This window comes from Prorops nasuta, unplaced genomic scaffold (genome assembly GCF_024137725.1).
Source record: "Prorops nasuta isolate Cenicafe-Biocafe unplaced genomic scaffold, Cenicafe_Pnas_1.2 PNAS00009, whole genome shotgun sequence".
Taxonomy (NCBI): domain Eukaryota; kingdom Metazoa; phylum Arthropoda; class Insecta; order Hymenoptera; family Bethylidae; genus Prorops; species Prorops nasuta.
The window spans coordinates 190,479-209,043 of record NW_027116806.1 but is presented as its reverse complement, the minus strand read 5'-3'; the positions used below and the strand labels follow the sequence as shown (position 1 = coordinate 209,043).

The 18,565-nt window shown below is 33.0% G+C and overlaps 2 protein-coding genes across 2 annotated transcripts; both read right to left on the bottom strand.

Moving 5' to 3' along the window:
• Positions 1-532: 532 nt before the first annotated feature.
• On the bottom strand, positions 533-1,981 carry LOC136776465 (uncharacterized). Its single transcript, XM_066732003.1, has 3 exons — positions 1,880-1,981; positions 1,507-1,556; positions 533-1,451 (listed from the first exon to the last, which is right to left on the bottom strand). Exons 1-3 carry the CDS (start codon positions 1,979-1,981, stop codon positions 533-535), a joined length of 1,071 nt encoding a protein of 356 aa, XP_066588100.1.
• Positions 1,982-11,435: 9,454 nt separating this feature from the next.
• LOC136776459 (zinc finger BED domain-containing protein 4-like) lies at positions 11,436-17,790 on the bottom strand. The gene is made up of 5 exons (XM_066731992.1): positions 17,574-17,790; positions 17,097-17,418; positions 15,901-16,982; positions 11,732-11,738; positions 11,436-11,643 (listed from the first exon to the last, which is right to left on the bottom strand). The coding sequence occupies exons 1-5, from the start codon at positions 17,788-17,790 to the stop codon at positions 11,436-11,438; spliced, it is 1,836 nt and encodes a 611-aa protein (XP_066588089.1).
• Positions 17,791-18,565: the final 775 nt, after the last annotated feature.

The window sequence follows — 18,565 nt, the reverse complement described above, 5'->3', positions numbered from 1 at the left end:
AAGATTCCCTTTTTTCTAACTTACGAAAAAAAAAAAAAAAAAAAATATGGGGGAGCGATCACTGGATCGCTCTCTACGAGTATTCTCTCTCTCTCTCTCTCTCTTTCTCCAAAGCGTCTACACTATTCGCCTTAAAAGAAGTCGGTCGCGCGGGCACCCAGGAGCGTAAAGACTCGGTTGGGCACCCCCCAACTCTCATCCCAGGAGCGTCAAGATTCGCTTGGGCACCGCTCTTTAAGGAATTTAAGGTAAAAGGGGGAGGCCACATTTGTACCCCCCCACCAAAGGAGTAAGAGGGGGGATACACGCGACAACTATCGGTAGTTAGCGATACCGACAATCATCGATGGAATCTCTCTCTCTTTCTCTCTTTCTCTGCGTCCACTGCTTAACGTAAGAGTGGGCCCACGTGTGTACCCTACGAGTTTAACGTCGGGGGAGGAGGATGCGCATGCGCATAACCGCTCGAGGAGAGGGGGCAATTCCCCTACTTCCCTTGCCCCCGCGGGACCCCGACCCCCTCGTCACCCGGTCATAGAATCCCCTTAGCTACTCTACTCGCGGCCTTATACAAAAACTCGTACATTTTTTCCACCGTTGGAAATTCTTCTCTCTCTAACGTTGCCTCCCATTCTTTCAACGCCCCTTTTGTAAGTTTTGTTTCTAATATGTGTACAGCCAGTTCTGGCGTGAACTTAACACCTAACGCATCTAATGCTGCAATGTGCTGCTGCATGTCGTCAGCTAATTTTGAATAACCACACGTAGTGTCTTTAGTCATAGCCGGTAATTCTAATATCATGGTTAAATGCTGTGATATCAAGACTCGCTTTACTTCATAAGATTTTTCTAATAGATTCCATGCCTTATTGAAATCTGTACCCGCTATTGATAAAATATTCAACTTTTGAGATGCATCTTCGATTAATGCGGATTTCAGATAATGTAACTTGTCTGTCTCTGTTAAGTCATTTTGTGAAATGATCAAATTTTTAAATGCGTTTTTGAATGCTAACCAGTTTTCGTATTTACCGTCGAACTTGGGTAAGGCTATCTCCGGTAATTTGATACGACGACCTATGTTTACATTCTCGCGTTGATCTGCTAATAGCCCTTCGCCGCTGTAACTACCACTATCCGTATGACTACTAACGTCTGATGCTAATAAAATACTATCTACTCTGCTAGCTAGCGCGTAATATTTATCCTGAATGTCGATAAATTCAGTCTCTTGGCGTTGATCGGGTTCTAATATTGCCAATTCATTGTTATCTTCTTCGAACGAATAAAATTGTTCTTCTAATCTTCTCATTCGCAACCGCAATGAAATTCGATCGATTTTGCCTTTGTCGAGAATCCTTTCTAGATTTACTATTTGTGACCTTAATGTTGATCTCTTTTGTAATAGTAATTGTACCCGTGTAGCCATTTTATGTTGATCCGAGAATACACTATATTGACTTACTTGTTATTTCAATGTGTTGATTAATTCGTCTATTGTCCTACCTCACAGGAGGCACCAATGTCGTGTTTATCAAATAAAATTCCCTTAAGACCTTATTTGTAATTCCATTTATTTATCCTTCGGTATTGGGATGATAGATTGTTCGTACGGTGCAACCTATTCGATGGATTCGTAATGCTGAACTGAGCTATTGTAGGGTGTAGCGAAAGGGTATCCCCTCCACTCTTTTCTTCGACCTCACCACGTTGTCACGTGAACAAGATCTTATTTATTATTGGCGGACTCAATTGAGCGCGCTATTTGTGATTTCCTTTAGGTATATAATCGTGCACGATTGATATTGATAATATGATTGGGTTTTTTATATATTAAAAATTATAGTGGACATATATGTATGTATCCATATGTATGTACGTATGCATATGCCATATGCTTATGAATGAATGTGCAAGACTTGTGTGATATTTGTACGAAACAATGAACATTTTTCATAAATATCCAATGTGTATGTATCATTATAGTGATCAATTATTAAAGCATACGAAATTTTAACAATATCTAGGCCACTTTGCTTCATAAATATAATATAAACATTTTTGTTCCTTAGCAATAATGAATGAACCCGGACCATCATCTGCTGAACCAATTGAATCGAGAAGATTATTTATTTCGCGTCTCAGTAAACGAAGCAAGAAGGAAGATCTTTTATTCTTATTTAAGGACCACGGAGTAGTAGATGCAGTAATAAGACGTAAAGATAGTGGAAATGTAGCTTTTGTGACATTTTACAGTCAAGAAGCTGCGGCCAAAGCTCTAGCAGCAGCCGCGACAACTCCAAAAATTTTACACAAACGAAAACTTCGTGTTCTATAAGCTGATCGTCGGCATTGTTTAAAATTGATTAGCCGACGTCCGGCGCAACAAGTAGTCCCAAGTATTAAATCACTCCCTGGCTCTACACCTCCAGAGGCGCCTGCATTGCCCATTGTTTTAATAGAACTAATATCTTCTTATTTGCCATTTCGTGATAGAGTTCGAATGGAAAGTGTTTGTAAATTGTGGAAAGAAGAAGCGCGTAGTTCGTATAGAGAAATAAAATCGCTCAGTTTAACAGATTGACGATGGAAAGAAGAAAGTGTGACAAAACATAAATTTTATTGGTTGGTTGAGCGCTGCTTGCCTTATTTACGCAAAGTAACCTTAAATACACCAATGCCTTCAGAATTACAGCCACAGTTAATTTCAATTTTAGTAACAAAAGCAAAAAAATGAGAAGAGTTAGATGTAACAAACACTACCATCAGGCCGTCCACTATATGGGAATTATCGGTAGGTATGAGAAATATGGAAACTTTAAGGTTGGGTAACTGTGACGGTCCAATAGACCGTGATTTGTATCGGTTATTCGATAATTCCAAGTTGTCAGAATTCGCGGCTAATGGGACTATTTTCACTGGATTTTCCCTAATAAGACCTAGACAAAGTATCATGGCCTTAGTCTTACGGATACTTTCGTCAGATACAATTATCTTACAAACGCAATTCAAGGTTTTAGAAATATTGTTGTTTTAAAAATAATTGAACCAGTTTATTTTGATGATAGCGTTTTACAAGCATTAGCTTCCAACGTTTTCTTGGGCAAATCTATGCGGGTTATTGACTTCGCATATTGCAATCAACATGAGCAGCCTGACGAAGACATCTGATCTAGACGGTGATATCAATGGAGACAGAAAGAATTTTTTCGAAATACCTCTTAACCCATTGTATTTTGAAGTAACATTGCCAGAGAGATATAATAATGTAACTATATTGAAATTATTTTTCTGTGGATGGGTTGACAATATTTTTATTCAAAAAATTGGGGAGCATGTGCAAAACCTACAAATATTAGACATATCTGGTTGTACGAACATGCGTGGGCAGTTTGGATTGGAACCTCTAAGCTCTCTACTTAATCTGCGTGAATTACATATGAGCCTCCTTTTTGTAGACGTTGGAGCACAATTCTTATTTTATTTTATTAAATTAAGAAAATTAGTGTGTAGATAAAATGAAGGTGTAACTGATGAAGACATTTGTTGGTTGATTCAAAACAGTAGTGATCTAGAATTGGTAGATGTGGAAGGATGTATAAATATAAGAAGGCCAATCATAAATTGCATACAAAGGGTGTTAAGAGGCGATCCTCATAATCGAATTGATTTTTTTTGGGGAGGAGCGAACGCAGTAAAATATCATAGGGATCGCAGGATGTTTCATGTATTTATGCATTATAGTCGCTCTTTTTCATCAGTCTTTTATTTTCTACGACAACAACCTATTTAAAATTATAAATACATTTAAATTACACTTTTTTTATATTTGTATAAACATTGCTTGTAGTTAACTACAGTGGGATTATCCCTAAGCAATAAATATTTTGATATCGTATTTTATAAAATTTAAATACTTTACGCATCCATTTTGTTAATCTTATAAATTAAATTGATACATAAAGATAAATGAGAAAACGTTAAATAAGGTAAAAGATTTATGCCCTTTGGTATCCAATTTTCATTATATTAGAAAATTATATGTTATGTTTTAAGAAGTTCCTTGTAAATGTGAGATACAACTTAATATACTTTTAATTGAATGTTAATGCAAAAATTTGTAGGAAATACATCATCGACTTCCGCAAAATTGCAACAAAATGATGATACTAGGTTAAATTTGCAACAGTCATCTACATCCCTTACAGGTAAATATCCTCCAAGCAGCCATACTATTTATACATAATTTTATATATATTTTTTTCTCAACAGCAAATATTGATTGTTCTTACGTTTTACAACCTGCTCAGTCAAATGGAAATAACATACAAGCAAATTCTTCTCTAATGAGAGATGAAAATAATATTCCTTTTGATTCAGTGGAAATACAGTCATCACGTATTTATATTTGTTCTTTCTTCGAAATGGATTAATTTTTCAAAATATCAGTAATTAAAAAGTAATTATAAATTTTGCAGCAAATTTATTACTACATGAAATGTTGAAATATATTATAATGAACAATAAGAAGATAAATAGTATGGAGCAGGAAATGAAAGAGATGAGAGCAATTTTAATCGACCTACGACTGAAAAACTCCGCCCAAGAGAGTGCTGATACTGATTCTTCGAAAGAATTAATCAAATCTTTACCATTATCAACAATTTCAGATTTAGAAAATGTTGAATCTAAACTAAATAATGAAACTCTATCCGCTAGTTTGGTAAGTCGTATGATCTTGAATAAGTACATATACATCAAGTCAAACTGATATTCTTTTATCAATGGTTAATTTCACTCTGAATTTTTTCTATAAACATATTTTATATGAATATACCAACGCGGATGAATCAGTTTGACACCCGGTATATATAAAATATTTTGCATGTCAAAACACTGATTTCGTTTTAAATTTCAAATCATTTTCATACTGGATATATAAATAATACTAACATTTACAGATAAGATTATTTGCTCTACTTGGAGGCTCGAATTTTAAAGAATGCGTCAGAAGAATTATGGAGAAAGCATTGACAAATGATTTAGCAAGTTTGTTTAGTTTTAAGGGACACAAGGCAAAAAAATATTTTTCCCTGCTTAAATTATGCTCTGTTGTTATCGGTATTTTCTATATTTTTACACTAGTGTTACTAAGATATGCCTTTATTTCACTAATATTTAAATTTTAATTCGTAAACGGTAGTGAAACGATCTCAAGTTTGATGTAACGGAAGTATGTTGCACTTAAGGATATTTGCATTTAAAATATATATGAATGTCAGTAATTGTAGAAACCTTTTATTTTCAAGATCATGAGATGTTATAGATATTTTAAATAAAGATATTGAGAATATCGTATGTTAATTAGAGGGTCCATGTGGTAATAATCAATTATTATATTAAGATTCATTTTAATATGAGAAATGATTTCAACTTAATGGAAAATCGACAAATTTTATCTATTGCAACAACTTCTTGTTCATTTTTATAATTTTAATTTTAAAAAATGAGTAAATACACTATCAGTAATGCCACTCTTTCTTACTAAATAATTTTCATTAATATAATTGCACTGTGAAATAAAGGGATATCCGTATAAATTTTGCAGAAGGTTGTTGTGAACATTTATTAATTCAGATATGCTTTTATTTTTTTTTCCAATATAGAAGCAGTTAAATCTTTTACGAAAAATGCAGTTTCTCAAAAAGAAATAGAAATGGTTATTGCTACGTGGCTAGCTAAAGCAAATGAAAGATTGAAGAAGAATACGTTACAGGAATAATAAATTTAAAATAATTAAAAATTAACATTTTTTATGTTTTTTCAATTCGTCTGTGATATTTGAAACTACCTAATTTTGCATAATTTTACCAAGATATTACTTAATTGAAATGTTTATTTTACAAATAGCTTTCATCATGCATACAATTTTATTTTGCTAATGTGTGCTAAGAACTTAAATTGCTATGGTGGGAGATTCCCTAAGCACATTTATTATGCGACAGCAACAATATATGCACTTCGACAAAATTTCTCTATTGATATTGTATTAATAAAACTAATACAATACTATAATTCTTTAACTTAATGTAATGATACACAATTTTACGCAAAGTACCATATGATAAACCTACATTAGTTCTAAACGCTAACAGTTTTGCATGAATTATAATATTGGTCTATATAATAAGTAACGTAATATACTCTATAAAATAACATATTTTTTTAAATAAATTTCTAGTAAAATCATAACAGGGATTTTTGAAGCCTTAAATAATCATCTCTCCTTATATATAATAATTCTAAAGTAATATCAATAATTTTTTCCCAATAATGTTTCATTAGTACAGATATCGTCGGATGTAAAGAAATTTGCATACCAAACTGTTTAGGTTCATATTTCAATGTCGTAACTACAAATGATCTATTTTGAGGAAATGGCTGAAGCTCTGATATTTAATTGTAACTCGACATATGCTGCCGCCCTTGATGCTACCAAAAACTTTGCTGAAACATTTAATGCATTCAAACAATATCGAGGTGAGCAATATGATTGCGTTATGTAATATATAATAACACAGACACTATATAACGTTTAAATTTTAACTTCTAGAAAATGTACCTCCGAAAATACTATCATTTTTATTAACAGATTTTATCTTTTGTACTAATAAGTTATTTCTATATTCTTATTATATCTTCCTTTTCTTTTCTTTTACAGAAAAAACGAATGCCATGACTGTAAGCAATAACCGTAGGAATGAATTAAATAAAGGATTGAAATGATCATAAAGATTGACGACATAGATCTGAAGCGAAGGAAATAACTACATACAAACAGGATACAAGATCTTGTATGGTGTAGCGTAATTGAAAACCATCGATAGCTAAATTAAATGTCATCTAAAACGTTAATCCCTTATAACAACTTTTTATACATATCACACTAAGTTACAAAAAATATAATTAAATTTTTTAGTTTTAACGATTGTTCGCTTAAACTAATTTTAAACTAAAATATTAAATATCAATAATATTAAATAAAAATATGTAATATACAATTTTATAAAAGTTTATAAGGGTTTAATGTTTGGATATTATATGATAAATTATCAAATATCATATATAAATTAAAGTAATTTATATTATACTTTTAATGTAAAACTTTTAGCTAAATTCATATGTGCTGTCTTTGTCATATGCTAAAAATACTTGAATAATTTTATTATATGCACTTAATATACACTTTATTTCAAACTATCATTTTCTACACAAGCACCACAAATGTAATTAATTATTATTTATATATAACATACACTTACCCATTTTCTTTATTAATTTTTCATACACACGCGCCACCAATCAAAACCGCATATTAACTTATCGAGGCATGCTAGCTGAATTTTTAAATTAATATCTAAAAAATGGAAATTTGTCATTTTAAAATTTAAATACTATGAAATATTACCATTGTATCTAATGAATTTATAACATTAAAATTTTGTATACCATATAGTAAAGTTTTTATTTAATATTAACATATGTAAATAAAAACTCAGAATATCGATGTTATGTATGTTTGTTATATAGACATATAAATATATATACAAGGCGCATCACATAAGATGCTCCATAAAAGTATGTCATTATACACCAAATTTATATTTGGTGAATTTTACATAATGCACCTTATATATTTATTTATGTCTATATAACAGACACGTATAATCAATATTCTGAGACTGCTTAAAAAAATATTATGAGCATATCTAGAGAATGTTTATTAGAATATTCCTGTAATATACAAATTGAATGTAGCTAGAATATATCTAAATTATTCATAAGATATCTGTTAGACATTCGTATAATATTTATAGAATGTACTCAGATTTTTCCTAAAACATTCTGTTATTATTTGTAGAACATTCTCTGATTATTTTTAGAATATGCCCATATTATTCCAACAACGTTCTGAGAAATTCCGCAAAAATTAATCTTAGAATATTCGGAGAACATTTATAGAATATCCGCTGAATCTACTAAGATTATACACAGAATATTACTAGAATAATCAACAGAATATTCATCGATTATTAAAACCTGTGTACTTTTGCCTACAAGCGAATATTCTATGAATCATTGAATATACTCGGGAGAAGTTCGTAGAATAATTTCAGATTATTCTTATGCTATATGGGTGATTACTATAAATAGCATCTATTTGTTCATTCGGACATTTTACACCAGATTGTGGCCGAAAAAAGAGCCGAGAAGCAAGAGAAACTGAGTTATTTGCCTCTCAATATGTGCTTAAAGTCAGATTTTTGATTCTCATAGGGTAAAATTGAATTTCAATAAACTTACCATTTCAGAGCTATCAGAGGGTATTTTTATTATTATTACTGACAATTATACCTGAAATAGCAAAAAAATCCAACCGGAAGCGGCTACGACACTCCACTTTCCCATTAAATGTGTTTGAAAATGGACAATTTTAGCCATTTCTAGGCTTGATTTTGCAACATAGCTATGAAAGTCAACTTTTGATTCCAATATGATTTTGTGATCATTTATAGCATCTATTTGTTCATTCGGACATTTTACACCAGATTATGGCCGAAAAAAGAGCCGAGAAGCAAGAGAAATTGAGTTATTTGCCTCTCAATATGTGCTTAAAGTCAGATTTTTGATTCTCATAGTGTAAAACTCAATTGCATGAATATTTCAATTCCAATGCAATCAGAGGGTATTTTTATTATTATTACTGACAATTATACCTGAAATAGCAAAAAAATCCAACCGGAAGCGGCTACGACACTCCACTTTCCCATTAAATGTGTTTGAAAATGGACAATTTTAGCCATTTCTAGGCTTGATTTTGCAACACAGCTATGAAAGTCAACTTTTGGTTCCAAGGTGATTTAATGATCATTTATAGCATCTATTTGTTCATTCGGACATTTTACACCAGATTATGGCCGAAAAAAGAGCCGAGAAGCAAGAGAAATTGAGTTATTTGCCTCTCAATATGTGTTTAAAGTCAGATTTTTGATTCTCATAGTGCAAACCTCAATTTTAATAATCCTTTATTTTAAGTGCATTCTGGATCAATAATTATTTGTTTATCAATAATTATACATGAATTTGCAAAATTTTCAAGGCGGAAGTACCTCCTACACTAAAATTTTGCATGAAACAAGTTTGAAAGTTGTTAGTTTGAGCTATTTCTTGACATTGTATTTTACATTGTAATATTAAGGCGCAATTTTATTTCCTGCCATTATTTTGGCATATTTTTTAGGAGATTTCATTCGCTTATAGGTGTACCATACAAGAAAGTAACCGAAGAAACATCCTAGCCGTCCCACATTTTCATTTATTAGGCTCTCATCATAGAAATTATGTCAGATTTTTGCATTTCATAGGAAATTGATGAATTTTGGACAATTTTGTGATATTTGCAAATCCAAATCGCCATCGGTACAGTGATGTTGCAAGAAAATGGTCGAGTTTTTACCTCATTTTTAACCATTTTTTCAAATTAATCAATCTCATGTATTCTCGTATAATTTTTTATTTAATTAATTTTAAATGTCACACTTCAGTGATCATTTTGTGCAATATAATAAGGGTTTTTTCTTTCAATTAGTTACACGGATAATATTATTTCTTTGTTAGTTTTATTTCATCTCATAATAATTTTTTATATACAAAAATTTTTTACAATTTTGAGGATAATTGTTAAATTATGGTAACATTTAATAATTTTCCTGTATTATAATTGTCAAAAAATAAATTTCTCTTACGAGCGCATCGAGCCGGCCGACACCCTTGGAAAAGGAGTTTCGCGCGGCTCGTTGGCTAAACTTAGGTGAAATAGAGAGCGAAAGAGAGGTCCGAGAAAAGTATATTCATCCCTCTCGTACTCATACCTCACCGGAGCTAACCGAACTTCAACGGCGAAAGCCGAGACACGCACGTATCGATGTAGCTGTGTGCGTGACCAGCGAGCGGCGACAGTAGTGGGGTTGGCTCACCGATGTACCGCTGGCACTGTGTGCGTGCTAGCTAGTGGCGGCGTGGTGGGGATACCGAATTCCCACAAGTTAACATCTCTGGCTAAAGACGCAAATGCAATGGTATCGAATGGCACATGGCAACAGGTGCTAGATCGCTACCAACTATACAATGTTCTATGGATATTCTAAGAATAATCTTGAATAAATATTCCTATAATATTCTATTACAATTTTTTGAGAACATTCGTAAAAGAATATTAGCTGAATATTCCCGAAAAGAAATTTAGAGAATATTCGGAAACGAATATTCCTAGAACAATCTTTTTATAAAGGATGTTCTTAGAATATGCCTATCCGAATGTTCTATGAATATTATTGATAAAATATTATAGAAATCTTCTTTTTTGAATATTCCTTAAAGTTTATTGCCGGAGGTTCTAGGAATATTCAAAATGGAGCATTCTACAAATATTCTTCATTGAATGTTCTATGAATGTTCTTATTTAAATATTTTTAAAAGTTTGAAGAAGGATGTTCTTAGAATATGCCTATCCGAATGTTCTATGAATATTATTGATAAAATATTATAGAAATCTTCTTTTTTGAATATTCCTTAAATTTTATTGCTGGAGGTTCTAGGAATATTCAAAATGGAGCATTCTACGAATATTCTTCATTGAATGTTCTATGAATATTCTTATTTAAATATTTTTAAAAGTTTGTAGAAGGATGTTCTTAGAATATGCCTATCCGAATGTTCTATGAATATTATTGATAAAATATTATAGAAATCTTCTTTTTTGAATATTCCTTAAAGTTTATTGCTGGAGGTTCTAGAAATATTCAAAATGGAGCATTCTATGAATATTCTTGTTTGAATGTTCTAATTTAAATATTTTTAAAAGTTTATTCTATGAATCTTTTTTTAAGAATATTCTAAAAAAACATTCCTAGAATATTATATAAACGGTCAATTAGAAATATTCTTTAAAGAAGGTTCCGGAATATTCATAGAATATCTACAGAATGTTTGTGCCATCTGGGATCTCCGTCCTCTCCAATTTCCCCTACCTCTGGGAGCACTTGCTGCTCTAACTACTCGCCCACGGTGCCGAGCATTTTTAATTTGCTCCCATCTGTGTGAAGAAAAAATATGAATTAATTAAACAATAAAAATCATTGTCGAATCTTAAATGGAAAAGACAAATAGCAAAAATTACATAAAACTAAAGACACTAAATCTCATCAACTGCAAAATGGTAATTATCTTTATGCATTTTCGATATTTCGAAGAAACTTTTTGTAAAAATTGACATTACTAAATTGTTATTTATTTACCTTTCTTCCCTCTCCTTCCAATTCTTTCCAGCCCTAGTCCTTTTTGTCGGGGTAGGAGGCTCAATTACTTTCTTAGGATTAGAAGGTTCTTCTGCCTCCTTCTTCTCCAACACAATCATTACCGCCCGCTACATCAGCATTAGCCTGATCAACCTGATCAGGCTGCGACGATTTTTTAGCCGCAGTGTGGATATCACATGTTTGCGGCTTGCTGTTACTCTTACTGGCCATGTAGGCCGGCTCGAGCCACGCCAAATGGGCCTTAGCGTTGGCCTCAGCAATTTTTCTGTAAAACAAAGAGAATTAGCACCATTTTCAATCCTTTCAGACTCTTTTCTCTCCCTATTTCTTAAAAAAATTATGTCATATATTACCTAGTTGCTATATTTTAGTTGACATAGCGTTAAGCTATGCTAATTAAAATACTCGATATGAATAATCAAGATTAAAGCACTGATTAATCGATCAATCATAGCAAATATTTTATTTCATGTAGCTTAGCACTTTGTCAAAGATAACATCTAATGTACTTTAGAATTACATATTTTCCATGCACTGACAGTGTTGTGGTTTGCACGATAACGATAGGGTAGCTTCTATCAATGTTTACTTTCTACCGATAAATAGTCCGGGACGTGTCACATTAGCACCAGAAAAGATCACAAAGAGAAAGAAAAAGGGAGAGAGAGAGAGAGAGAGAGAAAAGTAAGGGGAACAAGGAGCCGTATTCATAGTCTAGTCTGAAGTTGAGTCTTAAGACCACCTTGAGAAAGACCGCCTTATTTAAATAAGTTTACCTTATTTGAAGTAGTATTCACAGTCATAAAATAAGAAGGCCTTCATGAAGAATTTCTTGCTTTAGATGTTTTTGTTCAAGTAAGATGATCTTCATCAAGTCTCTCCTAAGTAGTCCTAAGCATTTGCTTATTTAACATTCGGAAATTTTCGGCTCAATTCTATTGGAATTGATTAGATCAACCAATGAAAATATGATGTTTATTTACACGAGTTTGATTTATGATTAATTGTGATTGACGATAACGTTTGCTAGTTTAAAAGTGGTTATACCGTTATTACTCGCTTCTATTATTACAATAAGAAAAAGCTTATTAAAATCACATAAAATATACTCATATTTAATGTTCTCTTCTGAAATTTGTAAAGTTGTTTTACGTATATGTATATATATATATATATATATATATATATATATATATATTAGAGCCCCCCATGACATGTTAAAAGTTCGCCGCCACTGCTCTGATTAGTACTATTCATCTTGATCCCGCTTATTTCTGTCTTAGCATGTGAATACGATTGTGTATTATGGATTTTCAAACAAACGTCTTTTGTTGTTTCCAGTATATATTCTGTGTATCCATTTTTAACAGCTGCTATGTGGGAGTGGATTCCACAGTAGAATACGTATCTCTTTATTTCAATTTTACACTGTGTTACGTGTACCATTTGAATATCATGCGATTGTAGTAATTGGATTGTAGTATTGGTCACCTTTGGTCTTGTTATTGGCTTTTCACATTTCTCAAAATTTATTACATCCACCGTTGTTGTATTCATATCAGGAATCCCACAGTCGAAGGCAATAAAACATGAGTAGCGGCCAATGAAAGTTAGTAGAAGAAGAAGTATAGGAACTACAGCTTTTACGGAATACATGCTTCACCTGAAAAATTGTTATAGTACATTTGATAATTGCTGAAAATATAATGTGGAAATAAACTGTTGCAATAAACATTTATCTCGATATTTTTCCCTGTTTATAAATTTATTTTTATTCTTCGCTTTTGCTTTACAAGTTTTTAATCTAAAGTAATTATTTCTACATCATCTTTGTTATTATCTATAGGAGCAAGCCAACCGAAGTGCTCTTGCAGTAGTGTTTGGCGAATCTGCATGTATTTTTTGTGTCGCGGATCACATTAGGGAATATCGTGCATAGGGAATCGACAAGTTTCTACGCTGTTATTGAGTTCTATTGTATTCAATTGCCATGTTTTTTTTGTTGCAACTTCAACCGCTTGTGTTATGGTTACTGAATGGTTTTCAACAATTATTTCACTTTCGGACACCGCATTATTTTGTTCTTGGAAAGAGGGGTTAATGAATTCTGTTTCGTGTTGTGGAGTGCAAATACCAATTAAATCATTTAAGGGATTATTATCAGCAATTAATTGTTCATAATCTAGTGGTGGAAAAGATTTCAATGATTATAAATATTGTTGAAATTATGCATCGGCAATAGCTTCAGCTTCCCGTCTCGCTAAGGTGAATCCTCTCTCGTTTCTTTCGTCCTCCCCTACACTTTTTTTTACGCATGACTCGGAAACTGAAAAGGACAACAAGGGATTAGTCTAACTGCATTTATTCGCAAGTAGGACTGGATAATTGGAAAATATAAGGAGTCTTTCTGCGTTTTCTCGCATGATGGAAATGTAAAAAATAGTAAGTCTTTCTGCGTATTCTCGCATTATGGAAAGGTAGAAAATAGTTGGAGTCTTACTGCGCATGCTCGCATGGAAGACTGTGGAATTGTGGAAAATAGTAGGATTCTAACTGCAAAACTTTTCGAATGCAACGCTGTGAAATAACTGGAATGGAAGTCTGACTGCAAGATTAATTTGCATGTTTAACTGTGAAATAATTGTTAAATAGTGTTGGGGGCGAATTTCGAAACGTAAAAGAACTTATTATTAAATCTTCAATTTATTTGAAATTGTCTAATAACGAGTTTCCCCTAATTTACTTACTAACACACGCCGGGTCTAACTAGTTCACGTCACATAGAAGGAAATAAATAAATAGAGAAAAGGTGTAGGAATAGGTATAAGATCTATAATACTATTTAGCCTACCTTGTCTTTCCTTGGTGTTGTTGATATTGTACAAAGGTGGTCAGCGCTCGATTGTTGCAGATTAGACAATAGACGTATTTTGCAATGGGACCCTCAGATACGATTAAGAAATTGAGAGGTTTAATATATGAACCACTTTTTAGAACTGTGTCGTAGTTAACACTCACTCTTCAAACTTAAGAAATTTACTGTTCTGAAAATATTACACCGGGTCTAACTCAGCTCGTACGCGCGGCATTAATAGTTTATATAGATGCAAACTGCGACTGTTTCCAGTGAGCGCTGAGTTTAAACTCTGAACCTTTTGCTGTTATGACAGAGTTTTTATAATAGCACCCCTGGTCCATTCAGCTGAATCCTGTCAATTGTATACTTCTCAAATGTCGAATCCTTATCGCAATGTTCGGATGTTTTTATTTGTTTTAATTCTTAGAACTATATTGAGATAATGTGTTGGAGTTGTATTTCAAAAATTCAACTGTAAACCTTTTCTTACATTCATTAGAGTGAAAAACTTGTTTCGCAACTGCCAAATATAATTTAAAACGGGAGGAATGTGCGATCTCACGGCCTGAAAACTGTCGCGCCGGGCCTGAGGATCGACAATTTTCAGGCGGCGTGATGGTTGCCGCTCCCTGTCGCTTTGGGCCGTTCTCACGGTGCGATAATTTTCAAGCCTCATATCTATTTATAATGACATTTAAACAGTATTTAATAAAAGTTTCAGTTGATGTCTACTGGTTAGTTTTCTCGAAACTGTCAAACATATTCCGTCTGTTTCTTTGTAAAATGTCCAGAAATCGTGAGCTGAAGGCCGCTATCGCAGAGGCTTACTGTTTTATTTATTGCGGATAGTGACGATGATGATGATGCGAAACATAGAAAGAAAAGGCGGTACTGGATGTCGTCGCATTATAAAAGCCGTTCGGTGCAAGTTTCTGAATTATGTATAATTTTGTTTATACATATTTCATTTATGCAACATTTTAAGATGTCAAGAATAGTCGCAGAGACGCGCGACGCGAAAATATAGAGTGTTCTGACGGCGTGTTGTGTGTCGATCCATCTCACCGGATCATTTCAAGCTTCCACACGCGGCTTGAAAATCATCATGCCTAGTCGTTCTCACTGCGTGTTTTTTGCCAAGCAATATTCGAAATTTGTTTCAAAAGATCGACCGATACCGATATTTATATCGGTATACCGGTCATATCGGTAAATTCGAGAATTATCGGTTTGGAATGCTATCGGCCGTTAACAAAAGCATTAACCGATATACATAGTAATGGGTAAAAATTTAAAACAATAACTAAAAGACGCGTACATTGCACAGTAGTCAGTTATTATTATTACTAAATAAAAGTTTTATAAATATAAAAAATATAAACATAGGTAATATAAAATATAAAGAAACCATAAGATGTCTATATTATTATAAAACGCCGAATTAGTATTGGTAATTTAACTTAGGCAAATTATGGTGTAAGAATATAAGTAACTCTACACGGTCAGGCTTTAAGCGATTCCTCTTGGAATCATATATATTGCCTGCTTCGGAAAATATTTGCTCGCTGTATACGCTTGATGCGGGAGAAGAAAGGTAAACATTAATTTGGTTATAAAGAATAGGAAAGATTTCCTTCTTATTCAACCACCAGGTGAAAATGTTACCGTCTCTTTCAATGTTCGGAAGATCTTGGTAGCGACTAATTTCTTCCATAACTTTTTTCTTTATATCACTTTCATCGTTAGATTTCGGCTCAGACGTTTTATCCTGAAGAATCTGATTGAAATTCTCCCAAAAAAGGGTGTGTCCGGTAATTTTTAATTTTTTCGCAGGTGTTTCCAAGGAATCCTTTTCTTCACAATCAGAATGAAATACGTTATCAGGTTCTTTAAGGTCCTTATTGATCTTGGATTCAGTGTCTTGATGAGAATTAATAACATTTTCTTTTAGTTTTAGTATTACGCTTGCTGTTATATCATCACTTTCAAAGAATTTTTCTTTGAAACGGGGATCCAAGAAAGTTGCGATGGTTAAATTTTCATTTGTGAACATATCTTTAAATCGTTCATTAAGATTTTTTAATAATTCGTCCTTTATTGTTCCTACACCAGAAAATGCCTTATTCTCGACTGTTAAAAATCGGCGCAGGGTGAAAACAAACGGTATGCATTCGGATATGCAGCTATCCCTGTGGCTGACAATTTTTGTAATCTCTTCAAATGGTTTTAGCAAACTAAGGATGTTGTTTGCTAATTCCCATTGATTGAATGTTAGATCTGTTAAGTCAGGGTGATCAATAATGTTTAAATTTATCGCTTGCTTTTGTTCGACCAATCTTTCAAGTAAATAGTACGTCGAATTCCAGCGAGTCTCTACATCCTGTATCAGTTTTTTCTTAGGTAGACCGAGCTTTTCCTGGATAATTTGTAATTTTTCACAGGCAACTTGAGAATGGTTAAAATGAGTAACTATTCTCTTTGATTTGGCTATTACGTCTGCAATTGCACGTTGACTTTTTATACCATCCTGAACAATTAATTGCAAAGTATGTATAAAGCAAGGTTGATACGGTAAATTACATAAAGAGATTAAACCTTTCTTCATATTTGAAGCATTATCAGCCAGAATTAAATGTATTTGATCTTTTTTTATTTGCCAATCACTAAATAATTGGGTGCACTTCTCAGCTATAGCTTCTCCAGTGTGACTACCCGGAAAGTGCGAAGTAGATAAAACAAATGATATTCTGTTTCCATTATTATTAAATCAATAAGCGGTTAGCGAAATAAATGCGGCGTTAGTATATTTGCAAGTCCAAATATCTGATGTAATTGACATTTTACCAGTCATATTAGCTAACTCTGTTTGAACTTGTTCTTTACATCTTTTATAAAAATCGGGGACAATTTTCTCACGGAAAAATTTATCTGATGGTATATCATATAGTGGAAGACATTTACGTAATAATCTTTTAAACCCTATATTATTTACTATATTAAAGGGTTGGTTGTCTAGCGCTATCATTTCCCCAATTAAATAATTAAATTCTTTGGCTTTAGCTGAATTCTTGTCCCATTTCTTGGTTTGATTGATTGCCGCTGCAATCGTTATTTGTTTCGAGCTACACGAGGATCCGCTGGTTGAGGGAAGAGCTTTGTCAACGTTAACATTTTCCTTCTCACCTATAAATGATACACATAAATGATCTACTCAGCTTCTATCAGTTTTTTTTCATACATACTCTTGAAAATTAGAAGTAGCTCTAATTGCCAAAACTCAAAAGTAACAATTCTTTTAGAAAATTTCGTTATAAAATAAAGTTTTCTGCTCAATTTACCTTGACAATTCTGTTCTAATTCACATAATTTCTCAGAATGGCATTTTTTAAGGTGGTATTTCAAGTTTGTTGTATTCGCAGATTTTCCAATTCCGCCAAGAGAAATAATTGTATTGCAAATATTACACATAGCATTAGAAGTTTTATCCGTTAAAAGAGTTGGATTACGGGTAAAAAATTTCCAGTAAATGCTAACTTTTCGCGTTGATACTGACATTGTAAAAGATACAGAGTAAACTAAACTTATTCACGTGAATGTACGCTACAAAAATAAACAAGTGCGCCCCTAAGATTCGAATAACTTCTACAAAGGAACAAAACACTGTGCAATATAGCGCGAGCGGGTTGCTATGGTATCCAGATAATACTGTACGGAGCGGAGGGGGAAATACCTGTTATATTCATATATAGAAAATATATCGGTAGGCCGATATGAATATCGGCATTGGTTACTAAATTAAATATATCGTTTAATTATCGGTATCGGCAAAAACTTTTGCATCAGTCGATCCCTAGCTCAAATACTATTGAAAGACATACGCGTGGCGCGAAATTCATCGCGTCAGGCTGTTCTCATGGCGCGTTGCGTGTCATGCAGTCCACAGGCCCGGCGCGACAATTTTTAAGCCGTGAGATCGCTCCTTAAATACTTATACAAAATTTGGAGTTAATCGATTGAATATTGTTCGCGTTAAACTGCACCCCAAGTCTGATAACGTAGTTTTAAATAAAACGCGTTTAAAGTTTCGACAAACGACAAACCAATGATTTTTATTAATTGCGTATTAATCAGCGATACTAGGCCTTTATACCAAATCTTTGATTCCTTCATAAAGATCAATTTGCCTAATTAAGGCATCTTTTCTTCCTGCTCGGGCTGCCTTAGTTTTCGAAAGACTACGCCGGTTCTTTCGCTCTAACCGTTTTTGATATGTCCCATCTACGAAGTTTTTGCAGACAGGCCCAATTTGCAACTCTAACTCAACCATAAT

Coding starts and splice junctions, on each gene's coding strand:
- LOC136776465 (XM_066732003.1), bottom strand. CDS start 1,981: ATGATACATACACATTGGATATTTATGAAAAATGTTCATTGTTTCGTA. Junction 1,557..1,879: donor AGCATATGGCATATGCATAC/GTACATACATAT, acceptor ATTACAAATAAG/GTCTTAAGGGAATTTTATTT. Junction 1,452..1,506: donor ACATTGGTGCCTCCTGTGAG/GTAGGACAATAG, acceptor AAGTCAATATAG/TGTATTCTCGGATCAACATA.
- LOC136776459 (XM_066731992.1), bottom strand. CDS start 17,790: ATGTCAGTATCAACGCGAAAAGTTAGCATTTACTGGAAATTTTTTACC. Junction 17,419..17,573: donor ATTAGAACAGAATTGTCAAG/GTAAATTGAGCA, acceptor TATCATTTATAG/GTGAGAAGGAAAATGTTAAC. Junction 16,983..17,096: donor AAAGAACAAGTTCAAACAGA/GTTAGCTAATAT, acceptor TAATGGAAACAG/AATATCATTTGTTTTATCTA.